The sequence below is a fragment of the Coloeus monedula genome, assembly GCF_965178545.1.
Source record: "Coloeus monedula genome assembly, chromosome: Z".
NCBI lineage: Eukaryota > Metazoa > Chordata > Aves > Passeriformes > Corvidae > Coloeus > Coloeus monedula.
Window position 1 is genome coordinate 33,925,770 of NC_138822.1, and position 15,389 is coordinate 33,941,158.

Genomic DNA, 15,389 nt, shown 5'->3' on the forward strand with positions numbered 1-15,389 from the left:
TGCTACTTATATATTATGTGTATTAAAATGTTAGGAATTATGCCAGGGATTTATATTCAGACTTCTCAGGGTAGGCTTATTTGATTCAGTATTTGGATGGTGATTTAAATACTATTATTACAAAAATTCTAAAAAGAATCTTAAAATTAACACACAAAGATCCCAGGCTAGTAGGGTCATAATATTAGGTACTATGAATAATGAATACTGGTACTTGCATAGCATTTTCACATCATTACCTTCTAAAAGAGAACAGAAGTGAGGAATAGAGAGGGACCATGTTCCATCAACAGCCTGGTAGCAGAACTAGGTATAGAACTCAGATCTCCTAAGTTTAGCAGTCTTCACAATACTAGACCAAACAACTACTGAAACTGACTGGACTGTGTGACGTTACAGTATGTGCCTTTGTAGGACTAATTTCTGGTAATACAATTCTACATGTCTGTTGATGCCATGAAGATTTTTTGCCTTTTCTTTTATACCCCTGTTATACCTTTTTACAACATCTGTGTTCTTAGTGCTTTTTGCCTACATTCTTGGACTTGTTTGTCAAGCTAAGAGACTAAACATTTTAGAAGCTTTGTAGCTAGGGATCAGTGTGCCCCAGACCCCAAGGTCCTCTCCAGAACACATTCTATCAACTAAGATAGAACCATCCAGGGGAAGGCTCCTTGGGGAGGGGGGCTCACTCGATCCTCTCATTGGGGAATCTTTGATAAATATGCTAATTAGTAAAACCTATAATGTTACACCTGATCTTTTGGGGCATATTCGGCGGGGGGCATCTCGATGCATATGACCTGGATGTGTGCACCTAAGGATCCTTAAAATTAATACCAAGGTAAAATCCCTTTTCCCTGTCTAACCATGTATGACTCTTGATTTTAAGACCAGGAAAAGGCATCACTGTCATTATTAAGAGAGGAGAGAAGGGCCTGATACCTGTCAGGTTTCAGAATCTCACTTAATGAGATTTTAAGTTTTTTGCTGTCTGCTGCAACTGTAGCCAAAAGACAAGTTACTTTAAAAAGAGTAAAAATAACTGGTTTTAAAAAATTAAGAAACTAGAGGCCTAAATCAGTAGTTGACAGTTTTTTAAGCTTTATTAATTCATCACACATCTAGAATACAACATAAAAAACCCCATGATTCTGGAATACTCTCCATGAATATGGTAGTCAGAGAAAGCGTTTTGAAAGTAAGATCATTAAAGGGGAAAATAGTTTTTATTTCAAAGTCTTAGGACTTCCTGCCAGTTAATGTATGTCAAAAGTAAATCATCTTGTTATGCTGCAGTGCAGTTCTCTTGCAGAGCAGGTGTAAATTGAACCTTGTGATTCAGATGTCTGTCGTAAACCACTGACCAGTGAAAGCTACCAGTATCTGAATGCCAGTTCAAAGTATGACTGAGGAACATACTACACTTCCCAGAGCTTCTGTTCTTCTTCTGTATTGTGTAGGATGAGGAAGAAGAATCAAGCAGACTAGAAGCAGATGAAAAGATACTCCTGGATCCTAACAGCGAGGAAGTTTCTGAGAAAGATGCAAAGCAAATAATCGAGTGAGTGTTTGTTAAGTGCTGTTTGTTTGGAACCATGGTTTCTTACAGTCACATTTTGCAAGAGTAGCTTTCTCTAGAGTACAGTGATTTGAGGCATGAATATCTGCAGGAGAAGGAACATGATCATTTAATTATATACTGTTTATAATCTTGCACCCTTTGGTGTACTCATCACAATTGAGGACTTGTACTGTTTCTTTAGACATATATATGTGAGCCATGGTCAAAAAATATTTGTTCGTGGGAATTCACTTAAGTTCCTTTTCTGCTTTCCAGGACTGCCAAACAAGATGTGGATGATGAATATAGCATGCAGTATAGTGCTAGAGGGTCTCAGTCCTACTACACTGTTGCTCATGCAATCACAGAAAGGGTGGAAAAGCAGTCTTCTCTTCTTATTAATGGCACATTAAAACATTATCAGGTGAGAAATCACTAAAACATTAAATTACTTGAAACTTGGAATTATGCTGAACATTTCAGAGTGGTATTTCATATGGCAAACTGAAAACTTGTTAAAAAATACAAAGTCTCTAGTAGGTTAGAATTTGGAAATATGGACAGAGCAATGACACCTGTCACAGATAATGTTTCATACGTACTGCTTAAATAATACTAACTTTTTACAGCAACCTCTACCTTTTTTTCATTTCAGATGAATAATATTTTGATTTTGCTAGCTTTCTCATTGACTTGTAATTTCTGTTCTTAGTGTTTTAATTTGTGGTGGGTTAACAGTATTTTCCTTCTTTCAGTATTCAAAAGTTTAAAATTTTATTGTTTACTTAAGATCCTAATAATTCGGTGCAGTGATAGATACAATTTGAAAATAAGAAAAATATTTTACTATGGAGGTTGGTGTCACCTGTTCTTCACAGACTTTCACTGGATTTAGTAACCAAGAAGTTCAGTATTCTGACCATGACCTAGATGCACAGGTGATTGAAAATGTCCTTGACATGTGTTTTCTACACTTCTGCTATTGTACAACTTCCTCGTCGATTCCAAAAACCCGCACCTTTTCTCTAGTCAGAGCATTATTTGTGTGTATATGTATCTCTCCACATAACGAATAGTGATGCAGACACAATAGCTTTCCTTTTTTCAATTCTGAAGCGACTTTGTAAGTGGGACATACGGTGGGACTACAGGTTCCAGTCAACTCTTGATGGCTTAATTGTAAATATGAATCAGTCCACGTGTATGTAAAGCCAGTGAATTGGCAGCATTATTTTGGATACTGTCTTGCAGGGACAACAGATAGTTACTTCAAGCATGTATTGTAGAGTTTTCCCTCTGAACTTTCTCAGGCCACCTAATTTCCTGCTCTCTCCATTCATGAGACATATGAAAACTCTGGATGTTAGAAGCAGAAACTTCACAAATCCATCAGTAATGTGATACACACATGTGGAAATCTGTCTGACAGAAGGGAATAGTGCTTCCTAGCAGTATTCCTTGGTGTGTGAAATTCTGTTATGTAGACATTGCTTAGCTACAGAACTCTGGCTTCCTTCCAGCTCTGGAAGTTTATACACAAGGCATATTTGGACAAAGGTGGCTTACTCTGACGTGGAGTTTTGATGGCAGACGCTAAGTGGACATATGCTATGAGAGTTTTAGCATACCAGTGATACAGTTGGCAACTGTGAGGCTTACATGTTCTGTGCAGATTTGACAAGTTTCGTTTTGAAAGATTTTAACTGACACAGGCAAATGTCATGAAGTACACGCAGAAAGTTAGCATTTGACAGTGTTGAAATTGAGGAACAAATTCCTGCAGTGGCATTTATCAGCCTTACATATGAGTGCCTCTGTTGGACATTTGTCCCATACTGCTGGTTTATTATTAAGTTTTTATTATTAATTATTTTTGTGAGTTTTAAATAAGTGAAACTCTTACTCTTCATTTCAGCTCCAGGGACTGGAATGGATGGTTTCTCTCTATAATAACAATCTGAATGGAATTTTAGCAGATGAAATGGGACTAGGAAAGACAATACAGACTATTGCTCTCATCACTTACCTGATGGAGCACAAAAGACTCAATGGCCCCTATCTCATCATTGTTCCCTTGTCGTAAGTAATGGGTCTCATTCCGGCATTATTGTCATAAGCACTGCAGATTGGTTTGTTTGGAACACAACACACTGGCAAAACCAGAAAGCTGATAAAACACTTGGTTCTATTAATTTTGATGAACAGTATTGAATTTACTGTAATTCACTCTTAAGCCAAAAGAGGGGGATGTTTTTTCTTTCCTGTTATATGCATGCACTTCATCTTTCAGCTTTTAACTGATATTAAAAATCTGTTGCTTAGTTCTTTAAGCAGCTGGTGCCTCATCTGATACCATGCAAGCATGTTTTAATGAGGTTGATCTTTTAAATACTGTATAGGTACCCCTGGATATATATAGTCTTGATTGATATGCACACTTCCGGCAGGTGTGCCGATTATGATTATTTCTTGTGCTGCCTGCTTTCCCTTAACTTTCCAAAATGCTACTTGTTTCATACATTTCTTCTAATGCATCTTCCTTTCTCCAAAGGTCAGGTGTGGATTTTAGTGATTTGAATGAAAAATGTCAGGCACTGTAGAACTCTTATAGGATGTTGAGGAGTTGTTTTCTTATTTTTATGTGTAATTGACTTGATTGATGTTCAGAAGTTTCTGGTAATTTCATTAGCCAGTTTGTCCACCAGTTGTGCTGAGCATGCAAATTTGTTCTAAAATTAGGATAAATTTGATTTGTGGTCATCTCTTGATTTCTTTTGAGGTGTCTTCTGGCTGCACTGCAGTAGTAACTGATTGACTAAGATAAATGCCACAGGTTTGCCTAATTGTATGGGTACAATTATAAGCTTAGTTTGAAAAGAAACACCCGAGAGAAGAGCTATGAAACAAAAATAGCGGGAGTGTATTAATGTCAATTTTCATGTGGGCACAGTAAAAAGTCACATTTAAGTACTCTGTTTTTTAAAAAACTGAGAGGAGCTGAAAGTTCTTTCTTGTATACATTTTAAAAGCTGCCTTTCTCTGCCTTTTCTAAGTTGTTAGTATTGCTGCCATCATTGGTCCACTAGGAAGGAGAAAACCAGCTAGCAGCTGAAAAACCTCAAGGTTATTTTTTGCTGTTGTCTCATGATAGCAATGAGCTTCGCAGTAAGAAATTTTTTGTTGTGATCAAACAGCAGAAACAGTGCAAGAATGGATGCACGTAGTGGCAGTGGTGGTACTATGAGTAGTTCTGCTTGAGTAGAACACAGATGAAGTCTATTATCAGTTTTGTTGGGCTGTATCTGAAAAGCTGTCATGTCCATTTTTGGATGATAAGTGGTATAGAAGAAGTTAAAAAACTATTTTTTTGTTCAGAGATATTGTTCTTATCCTTACTATGTTCCAAAGTATAAAGGTCCATGTAAAATACTACTTCTACTGGTTTCAAAAAGGGCCCTGAATATAAGCTGAAAGAGTGTTTCACACTTGTTTTTGTGGTTACTTTCCTCTGACATGCTTGTATTTTGTTGCGGTACATAAAGTGCATTTTTAAAATATGTTGTTATTTATGGGGGTTGATTACATAAAACATGTTGAAAAGCTGGCAACCACTTGGAAACGTTTATAAAGTTTGATTTGCAAATGATGAAATGTTACTTCTTCTTTATAATCTCTATGATAGGACTTTATCCAATTGGACATACGAATTTGACAAATGGGCTCCTTCTGTGGTGAAGATATCTTACAAGGTTTGATTTGCTTTTTATATGACTGTAGAATAGAAGGAATGAGAACTAGAGGCAGTTTTTCCTCTGTCTCAGCAAACTTTTAAACTGTTCATTAGGTTTTGTCATGTATATCAGATACTAAGCAGTGTGAGTTAATCATACTAAGAAGACTGTAACAAACTATGAAAGACTGTAGAAGTAAAACAACTGTAAACCACTGTACAAAATGCAGAATAAAATTGTTAATTACCACATTGCAAGGCTTCGATGAAAGTTACAGATGGTAACTACCTAACATTTTATTCATAGCTAAATACTTTCTTGTGTAGCTGCTGTAGTAGCTAGATATAGCCAAGCAATTTGTAGGGAGACCAGACCACCGTCTATATTTTTCCATAAGCCCCTTAAGCAGCTTTACAGGCTAGCAGTGGTTTAGGGAAGGAGCACTCTGAAAGGTCTGGAATTACATCAGTGTATTATTTACTGTATGGTGGCAGGTTCATGTAGTTGCTCATCATCTGCTAATTCATAAAAACAATGCTTTTTCTTCAACAAAGTAGAGAATAACAGCTCACATGTCTCTCTCTTTTAGGGTACACCTGCAATGCGCCGCTCACTTGTTCCTCAGCTTCGAAGTGGAAAATTTAACGTTCTTTTAACTACTTATGAGTACATAATAAAGGACAAACATATCCTTGCTAAGGTAATTTTAACTATTATCTCTCTACAGCAAGACCCAGACACCTTCAAATGGTACCACAAAACACATTTTTGTTTTATAGGGAAATTCCCAGTTGTTCTGTCCTTCAGTAAAAGTTAACCCTTTCATTTACTTTCCTGTTCCTCATTTTTTGATAGAACTTCTCTGTCACAGTTCTCCCTTATGTAAACACTAGGATTTTCCTGAATGTGGCCAGGGGACTAATTCCTCTGTGCAGTTCTGTCAGTACTGTATCCTGTCTGTCCTTGGAAAAACATTACTTTTCTCACCTCTGCATAATACTCAGCCTAATCTGCATCAGTGACTTAATTTTTTCTGTTATTTCTGTCCTGACGCTCACTCTTATTAGAGCCCTTCCAGCTACGTGGTCACTTTTCCCCACGTGACTGAATAGTTACCTATATCATGAATTTGGTATCCAGACTAAAGTAGGGGCTCACTGACTGTCTACAGGTAGGTATCAAATACAATGAATTAAAATGAAAACTACAGTACTATAAGACTATTTCATGTGCACACAAAGCAGACTAAGGAAGTATTTTGCTATACAGAGAAACTGTATGGTCTTCCTGAGTTTTGTTGTTCATTTTCACTTCATTTTTGTCTGTTACATGCTGCATATTTGCTGCATATTACTTGTTTGTCCTGTCTAATACAAAGGCAGTGCATTTTCTTAGCATCATTCTGAATGCTTGAAAACAGCTTGAGACTACCTAATGTTCCTTTTCCCCTATTTTTTCCCACTCTTGCTGAAAGGTAGGAACGACAGCACTATGCCACTCATCATGTCCTGGGAAATGGAATTAGGTAGTACCTCTAAAAGTACAAACTGAGGCCTTCCTAGTCACATGGTCAGTGTGACACTTGTGTTAACTGTCCATGTTGTAGTACAGATGGTAACAGAGAGTTTGAACAACAGCTTCCAACATCTGCTGTGACTGCATTTAAGATTTCATATTAAGAAATAGAAGCTTTGGCTGAAAGTGAAGTAACGGAGATGATTTTAATTATGCTGCTTTGTTCTCAAGGGAAAACACAGGATTAGCTGAAACAAAGTTCAGGGTTGCTGTTGTTTGTGAGCATACTTACTTTATCTGAAAACGCTTTTGTCTCCTTTCAAGGTTCTTGTTACAGACAGATTTATTTGGAGTTTATGCGGTTTCTTTCTTCCACTGTGAACCATATTCTGGCCTTGAAGAGCCAGTCATTCTAATCTCTTTCCCAAAAATGGAAGGAATCTGCTGTTTCCTGTTTCAATTGCAGTCAGAATTCAACATCAGATTGAGCATACCTAGTGTTTGTCTCTATGTTTGCTGCTAGCAAGGACACTGATAGTTGCATAATGCTTGATTTGGCTTTCCTCAAGGTTGAGACTGACTAATGTCTCAGGCTTTTAAGTATTTTTGTTCTTTACATGTTGGGAGGAACTTGACAAAGTCTGGCCTGTTCTAACTTCGCCAACTTTTCTTCTTTTTCTTTCAGATTCGGTGGAAGTACATGATAGTAGATGAGGGCCATCGAATGAAGAACCATCACTGCAAGCTGACTCAGGTCTTGAATACTCACTATGTGGCCCCTCGGCGGATCCTGCTGACTGGGACTCCTTTGCAGAACAAATTGCCTGAACTTTGGGCTCTTCTCAATTTCCTTCTTCCAACCATTTTCAAGAGCTGCAGCACCTTTGAACAGTGGTTCAATGCTCCATTTGCCATGACTGGAGAAAGGGTACTGTGGCAGTGTTTTTTAAAAGATCAGAAATAAACCACTTTGATGAAAACAGAAGAGAGCTTATACAGAAGGATTAGTGTTTGAACTTGCTCTGGTACTTAGGGATTTAACTAAAAGACCCCTTTTTTATAATACCAAAATTTTAATGTTTAAAGTGTATTTTTTGACCCAGTCAGTTTGGTTGTAAGATGCAAGTAATTATTGCACATTCTTAACTTTTCATGTGAAAGAAGACATTACCTAATGTACTTGAGTTGCCTTGTAGTGACTTTTATAAATTCCTCTAGGTGGACTTAAATGAGGAAGAAACTATTCTGATCATCCGTCGTCTCCATAAAGTGCTTCGGCCCTTCTTGCTGAGAAGATTGAAGAAAGAGGTTGAGTCTCAACTGCCAGAAAAGGTTTGCAATGAGAGGAGTTCTGGAAAGGGTTTAATATTCTTTCTGTGCATTAAGTAATGCCCCTTTTTCAGATTTATTTTGCAGAAGAGGACCTCTTTAGTATTTGTTTGTGTATACCTCTTCAGAGAAGGCTGATCACTGAGGAAGCCTGAGTACCTGAAGTTTCTGCATTCTCAGGATTCCTCACCAACTTTAAATGTGTTTGTTGTAACCGCTGTAAGATATGCAACTTCTTTCTATGGAGTCTGGTTTCAATTTGTGAGTCAGCCATACGCTGAGCATAAAATTCTGTCCTGTATCCTACTCCTTGAACTGGGCTGAAGCTAGTTCACTGAAATTCTTGAAGGACTACTGGACTTCATAAAGCAGGCGCAATTGGTCCTGCATTATCATTCCAGGAATTGTGTGAAGTCTCTTGTTGAAATTACACCAATTTTTTAACTAGTGGCTTTTAAATTCAGAACTTAAAATTATTTTCTGATTTCAAAGGTAATTGTTTTTATTTCTGGGTAACTCATCTTGTCCCACTGTGTCCTCCTCTGCAATTCTACATCCCTCTTCCCGGAATAACAACAGCAACTAAATAAAGAAAAGTAAATTTGAAGGTGTGACAAGGAAAATTTGGTTTTAAGGTCAACTGGATTTAAAACCATACCAAACTGTAATATTTGTAAGATGTGTTATAAGCTGACTGGCTAAATGAATTAAGAACTCTCTACAGATGCTTAGAGACAATACAAAGAAAGGCATTTAAAAATTATTTTTCATCTTTATAATCATGTCAACACTACTGCTGTTGCAAATTTTTGTTCCTTCAAATGTCAAATTTCAATACCCTCAGAAGGCATTTATTTGAGAATAAAACATACTTGCATTTGAAAATAATACCGAAATCAAGCCACTGTGTTTGATAAATCCAATAATAGGCTTTGGAGAGGGAAAATTTTCAAGTTGCATACACACTCATACTCAGAAGGCTATGTTTCTTTTTGTTGCCATCATCTTGAAAAAAGGAATTCATCCAACCCTGAGGATTGAACTTGGGGACTGAAGCCTGTTAATAAGGTTCATTTGCTTTTGCTAATCTTGGTGAAGAAGCCATTGAAGAAAGTCACTTGTCTTTAAGGAGTTCATACTCCTGTCTTTCTGAGAAGAAAATATCCTGATAATTTTCTTCCCTTTTATTTATTAAACGTTAGGAAGCTTATGCTTTGTCTTTTATTCACAGCTTGAAGGATTTCTAGTCACTAGTGTGGTTTTGTTATATTACAGTTTTTATTTAACATAACTTACTAGAAACATAGTGACATTGGGCAGTAGAAAAAATGACATAAAATTGGTGTGTGAAGTCTTTGTGTTACTGTTTTTAAATCTAGTATGCAGTCAAAAACTAAATAGAGTTTTAAAAAGCTGAACAAGTTAGGCTGAATGTAGGGGTCATACAATACTGTGTTAATTCCCTGTGTTTTAGTGTATGTTGAGAAAATGGCATATTTCTGTGACAACCTAGGTAAATATTATGCCAGTTAGACTCTGTGAGGGATTCTTAATTGCTAGATATACAGTGATGATATTTTTATAATGCTTTGCTTAATATTTCTATAATGCTTAACAGACACAATAAATTCCATGGGTTATGAAACATAAAATACTTTTTTAGTTGCATGTTAAATATAAAATTAATTATAAATTATTTTTAGATTTTAAAAATTACAGAGTGAGAAATAAAGTATGTTTGGTAATCCTGCAGTTGCATCGTTAGGATCCAGCTGTCTCACTGCAGTTGTGACTCACGGATAATCTTTTGAGATACTCATTGCTGTGCTTGCAGTTGGAGTGCTGGTTGTTGAAATTTTATGTGGTGTTATGGTACAGATAAAAGATTAGTAAGGTTGTTTTGTTTTGTTCTAGAATGACAAGAATCTGCAGTTAGATCCTACTAGCATTATTATGTCATTGTGTTTATGGTTTTTGTTTTTGTTTTTGTTTTTTTGCACCAGGTGGAATATGTGATCAAATGTGATATGTCAGCTCTTCAAAAGATCCTGTACCGTCACATGCAAGCCAAGGGAATCCTTCTCACAGATGGTTCTGAAAAAGACAAGAAGGTATGAAAGAAAGAAAGACTAAAATATAAAGAAAATAATGTATTATGAACATGTTAACAATTTGATTTCTGTTTTATAAAATTAATGTGTAGACTCTTACTGCAGGTATCTGTCACAGGAAGAGAAATCTCAGGCATGCCTTTCAATTACAAGGCTGCAGCTATTCACAAGGGGAAGATACCGCTTGTATTCAGTGTAGTTGCAGCGCCTTTCTTCCAACAGGCAATGTTTGAGAAAAGAGTGCATTTCCCTTGGCTGAGTTTAATTCAATAATACATCTGAATAATTGTGATTGTGGCAGCAATGGCGACAGAAGGTCATTTATCTTATCTTTCAGAGCTATTAGTTAAGTCTTGTTTCAGTCAGCTAAGACTGTATGCTTGCGTTCACTCTTACAAGATCTGTTGGTGTCAAAATTCTTTAAGAGATCAGTAAGATTCAAAGTCATATAATCAGATTTAGACTATGTGTTAGTAAATGTTGGTTATGCTGTCATGGGATTTGATCGAGTCAATACAGAGTAAAGAATTTGCCACTCCACCAACTTTTCACGTAATAACAAATTTGAAATACTGTAGTAAATGTGAAATACTTTGAACAGACACTGCAGAATATCTAGAATGTAACAGTTTCAGTTTGTACCCTCTTGTGTATATTGCTAATGCAATGCAATCACATACAGTCTTTCCATAATCCTTTTTCAGGTTGCATTGGTACAGTGGGTGATTTTTCTATTCAGTATCTTATTTTACCTTCCTAGTTCTTTACAGTCAAATTGTTTTCTTTGCTGGTGCTTAATTAAACTCCAGACAAAGGATTTTTGCCTTGGATATTGAAACTCATCTTCATAGTTCGACCATTTTTTAGACATTAATTCATGTTCCTCACTTTTGTTTTTAAGCAGTTTTTCGGTTTGATGTCTTTATATTTGTCCTAAAATTTCATTTTGTATCACAGTCTTCTACTTCCTTCCTTTTCTGATCTCTTTCTTTTCATCTGCTCAGAAGCTTCTGTGTATTTTGTCCTACCTGTTTCTCTACCTGGCTTTGTGTTTAACCAGTTAAAATTTCCTTTGCTGTTTTCTGAACGTTTCCCTTGCCTTCCTCTCTCCCCAAGGGACTAAAATTTTGCCTTTCTTGCAACCCTTTCTTAACTAATTTTTTTCTTTAAATGTTGAATCAAGGTCTGTTACCACTGCTGCCTGTTGTCAGCAGAGGGAGGTGGTCGTTAAGACCGCTTGGCTTCAATGATCAAACAACTATTGTGTTAGGAAAAAATCTTGTCTTTCTGCAGCTCTGGCCTGGACCCAGCTGAGATGAGAGACAATTTGCTAAGATGGAAAGCTCTAGGAGATTATTTTTATAACAAATATGAACTGCATTTTGGAGCAAATGTGAGATGATCCTGGAAAGAAAACCAAGTTTTAAATGTGTGGAGTTCCCCCTTCAAATAGATAATAATCTCTGCTCTAGATGAAAGTTATGATTTCAGTGTACTTCCTAGAAAAGACTAGAATATTGCTAGTATGTATTATGGTCAAGTAGTGTATTTTCCCTTGGTTTTAAAACTTGAAATTGGTAAATTGTTTTGGCTGAGATTTTAAAAATAAATGTAAATTAGTCATATAGTAAGCTTGGAATATTGATGCCACTCTGTTTATATTTTTATAAAATGACAACAAAACAAAATGGCATTTGAAAGCAACAAGATTTTGGCAATGTTAATGTGATACAAATGTTCTTAAACTTACATTGACCAACTGCAGTTAATTTTAAACCATACAGTTAGTTCTAGCACAGCTGACTGATGAGTGTCCTGGTTCTACACCATTAACTGTAGTGTGTGTTTTGAGAATATACTTCCATAAATAATAAGACGACTCATGAATTTGGTGAGCTTTAACATTTTTTTACCTGTGGCCTGATGTTTTACTCGGGCTGGAGTGAGAAACCCATATACCAAGTTAACAGACTGGAGAAGTTACTGTGGAATTGAATAGAACCCAGCTAGAATGATTTCCTCTTAGAGAGTTCAGACACTACGGAGTTTGTATGGTTTCATAATAAACAGTATAAATAATCAGGACAGTAGCTGCTCTGCTTCCCACCATGAATATGGCAGGTAGAAATGTAGTGCGCTTCATGGATTACTTCCAGGTCTTCCTTTTTCATTACAGAGCATCCTTACGACAGATGACAGCAAGACAACTGTTCTGGATTTTTGTTGTTTTGGTTTGGTTGGTTGGCCTGGTTTGGTTTTTTATTATTGGGGAGTTTTAATGGTTTTTTGGTTTCCTTTTCGTTTTGTTTTTTTTATTAGGGATGCAGTGTTTGGGTTTGGGATAAAAATATTTTAAAAGGTTGTATTTGTAAATATATTAATTAGTTTAATCATTAATTAATTAATCATTTGATTTGCATTGTTTGTACCTGTAGGGAAAAGGTGGAGCAAAAACTCTTATGAACACTATCATGCAATTGAGAAAGATATGCAATCACCCATACATGTTTCAACACATTGAGGTAAGACTGATAGGTTAGATTTTGAGAGTTGTTTTTATTCAGATGGCTAAAATAATAGAAAACTGCTGCTAAAGCTTATGTATATGGGAGGGGGCATTTCTGTCCATATAATTTATACTGGAAAGGAAAGATTTGGAAAAAACCCATTTATTATAGTCAAGAAGTGCCATCTTTGTATTGATAATCCAAAGTCTAGTTTTAAAGTATTTAATTTTATGGAATAGTGTCTTTAAAAAGTGAGGGGTTTTTTTGTTAATTTAAGACAACCCAGAGCAACTTAGTATCCACATACACCAACCTTATGACATATAGACACTAGTTCAAAATATTATGTGTAGAATCTTTGTAATTAGCAGACTGCTAATCTTCTACAGTGCCAACTAAATTGTTCTATTCCATCCATCTTGTTTTTTCAGCAAAAATGTACTATCTATATAACATCTCTCAATAGGATCTAAGTACATAAATATGTCTGAAAAGATAGAAAGTGTCATAGATAGCTATGTTTATGAAAATATAATTACCTACTGTGATGTATTATTATTTATTATTATTATTATTATTACTATTGTAGTTTTCATTCTTCGTTATCTTGTATGCTGAGTAATTAAACTGAGTAATTTGCAGATGGATCGTCTACTAATTAGTATAAGTTAGTTAGTATTCTACTGTATTTGTAATCTGGTAAAATGTATGCTGCAGAAGTCACTTCTTCATGAATTTTAAATAATAGTATAGGAAAACATTAAGCAGAGCACTGTTGCCACAAGGTGGTTTCTGAGAGTATGAACATCATTGAACTCAAAATTCAACACTCAGATATTTAATTTGATTTCTATAAGAAAGTGTAATTTTTGGTTACTGTGTAGTTTGTAATATGTTTATTGCTTATAACTTTGCAGGAGTCCTTCGCTGAACATCTGGGCTACTCAAATGGTGTCATTAATGGGTAACTCTTCCTGTTTTTCCTCCTGTCCATAGTGTTGTATTGGAATTAATGATCACAGTCTTTTTCTGGAAGCTACATGTCAGCAAACTCAAGCAGTTCATACAAAGGCAGAGGAAGTACAGGGCACATATGTAAATCAAAACCTATTAGTACTAGAAGTGTTACAAGATCTTTTCATGACTGTCCAACTCTTTCACGATGGCAGGCAGAAAAGACTCGTGTCTTCCTTTCCCCTTATTTTGGAATAATACACCATCTGAAATTCATTGGGATGACTCTAGAGATACCTGTTAGGATTTTCTTCTCTCTTGCTACTTTTGCCTTCTACTTTACCTTCTTTACTAACTTTATTCCAAATTAAAGTAGCATTTCTTCCATTATCAGAAATGAAAAAAGATCTGTTTTATTTTTCTTGACGCATTGGGCAACTGTCAGGTTAATAGATGCTTTCTAAACAAAAAATGTATGTCATCCACCTAACTTTCTTCCTGTATAGGTGTTAATGACAATTCTTTTCTTTTTTTTTTCTTACCTAGTATACCAGGCTGTTTGTCTCCTTAGCTAGAATACCAGAATACTTGTCTCCTAAACAGTTTAGTCTTTGGCTGATTACAGATGTGTGCATATCAGAAGGCTCTGTACCTTCTGGATTTTGTACCATTGCTAATGATAAGTCGTATTTTGAGAGTACAGACTCAAGGTTAGAGAAAAATTGCATGAAGTTTGTTTCTCTAAAGTATATCACTGTGATGCTGCTTTAGACATCCTGTTTACTTCTACTCATTTTCTGTGTTATGGGTTGAATTTCAGTGCTGAGAGTCAATTTGGAATTCTTTGCATTAGAAGACAAAAGTGTAGCTAATCAAAGCAGGTGAACACTGTTCAGGACAACTGAAGTTGTATGGCTAAAGAGTATATCCTATGTCAGACTCCTGCTGCTGTCTCCGTATATTAGTTCAGTTTGCAGTATTTCACTTCCATGTGCGTAATAGTTGAGTGGAAAGGGGGTTCTTTCCAACATATGCCCGATGCATACAATTTGAAACTGCAGTTGCAATTGAAAGTTGTTTTTAATGCCAGTTGAAAATTAAATAGCAGGTGAATGTCTTAGCTTATACAGTGCTTATCTGGCTGAGAAATAATGTTTGTTTTAATAAATAATGAAAAAGAATTGAATTTTATAAAGATACTCTGTGTGATTGAAAGTCAGGACAGATTTTGTAATTGAAGAAAAATCAGGAAATTATTAGTCTTGTTTAGATTAAGTAAATTAGTCTTTTTGTTATATTTTGACATGATAATGACTACAGACTTTCAAATGGGGGCTTATTCTGGCATTTACTGTGCTGCTTCTCTCCAACAGAGCTGAACTTTATCGGGCCTCAGGGAAGTTTGAGCTACTCGATCGTATTCTACCAAAGTTACGAGCTACTAACCATCGTGTGCTTCTTTTCTGTCAAATGACATCACTCATGACCATTATGGAAGACTACTTTGCATTTCGAAATTTCCTTTACCTGCGTCTTGATGGTAAGCTAAATGGAGAAAAAGGATAAATAATAAGGTAGGAGGTAGCATCCTTCATTAGTTTGGGCATGGGAGCCTTGGGTTCTCCTCCCAGTGTTTCTATAACAGTGCTGTGTTATCACTATAAAAAAGTGTAAACAG

At 35.9% G+C, this 15,389-nt stretch overlaps 1 protein-coding gene across 8 annotated transcripts in view; it reads left to right on the forward strand.

The window, feature by feature from the left end:
• Nucleotides 1–15,389, forward strand: part of SMARCA2 (SWI/SNF related BAF chromatin remodeling complex subunit ATPase 2) — a 120,966-nt gene that overhangs the window by 51,652 nt on the left and 53,925 nt on the right. For all 8 annotated transcript variants that reach the window (XM_082301624.1, XM_082301630.1, XM_082301626.1 and 5 more), the window contains 11 exons: nucleotides 1,464–1,564; nucleotides 1,841–1,988; nucleotides 3,480–3,643; nucleotides 5,247–5,313; nucleotides 5,885–5,995; nucleotides 7,496–7,738; nucleotides 8,029–8,142; nucleotides 10,143–10,250; nucleotides 12,686–12,772; nucleotides 13,675–13,721; nucleotides 15,085–15,251. In XM_082301624.1, coding sequence (XP_082157750.1) covers nucleotides 1,464–1,564; nucleotides 1,841–1,988; nucleotides 3,480–3,643; nucleotides 5,247–5,313; nucleotides 5,885–5,995; nucleotides 7,496–7,738; nucleotides 8,029–8,142; nucleotides 10,143–10,250; nucleotides 12,686–12,772; nucleotides 13,675–13,721; nucleotides 15,085–15,251 — 1,357 coding nt within the window. The remainder of the gene's footprint in view (nucleotides 1–1,463; nucleotides 1,565–1,840; nucleotides 1,989–3,479; nucleotides 3,644–5,246; nucleotides 5,314–5,884; nucleotides 5,996–7,495; nucleotides 7,739–8,028; nucleotides 8,143–10,142; nucleotides 10,251–12,685; nucleotides 12,773–13,674; nucleotides 13,722–15,084; nucleotides 15,252–15,389) is intronic.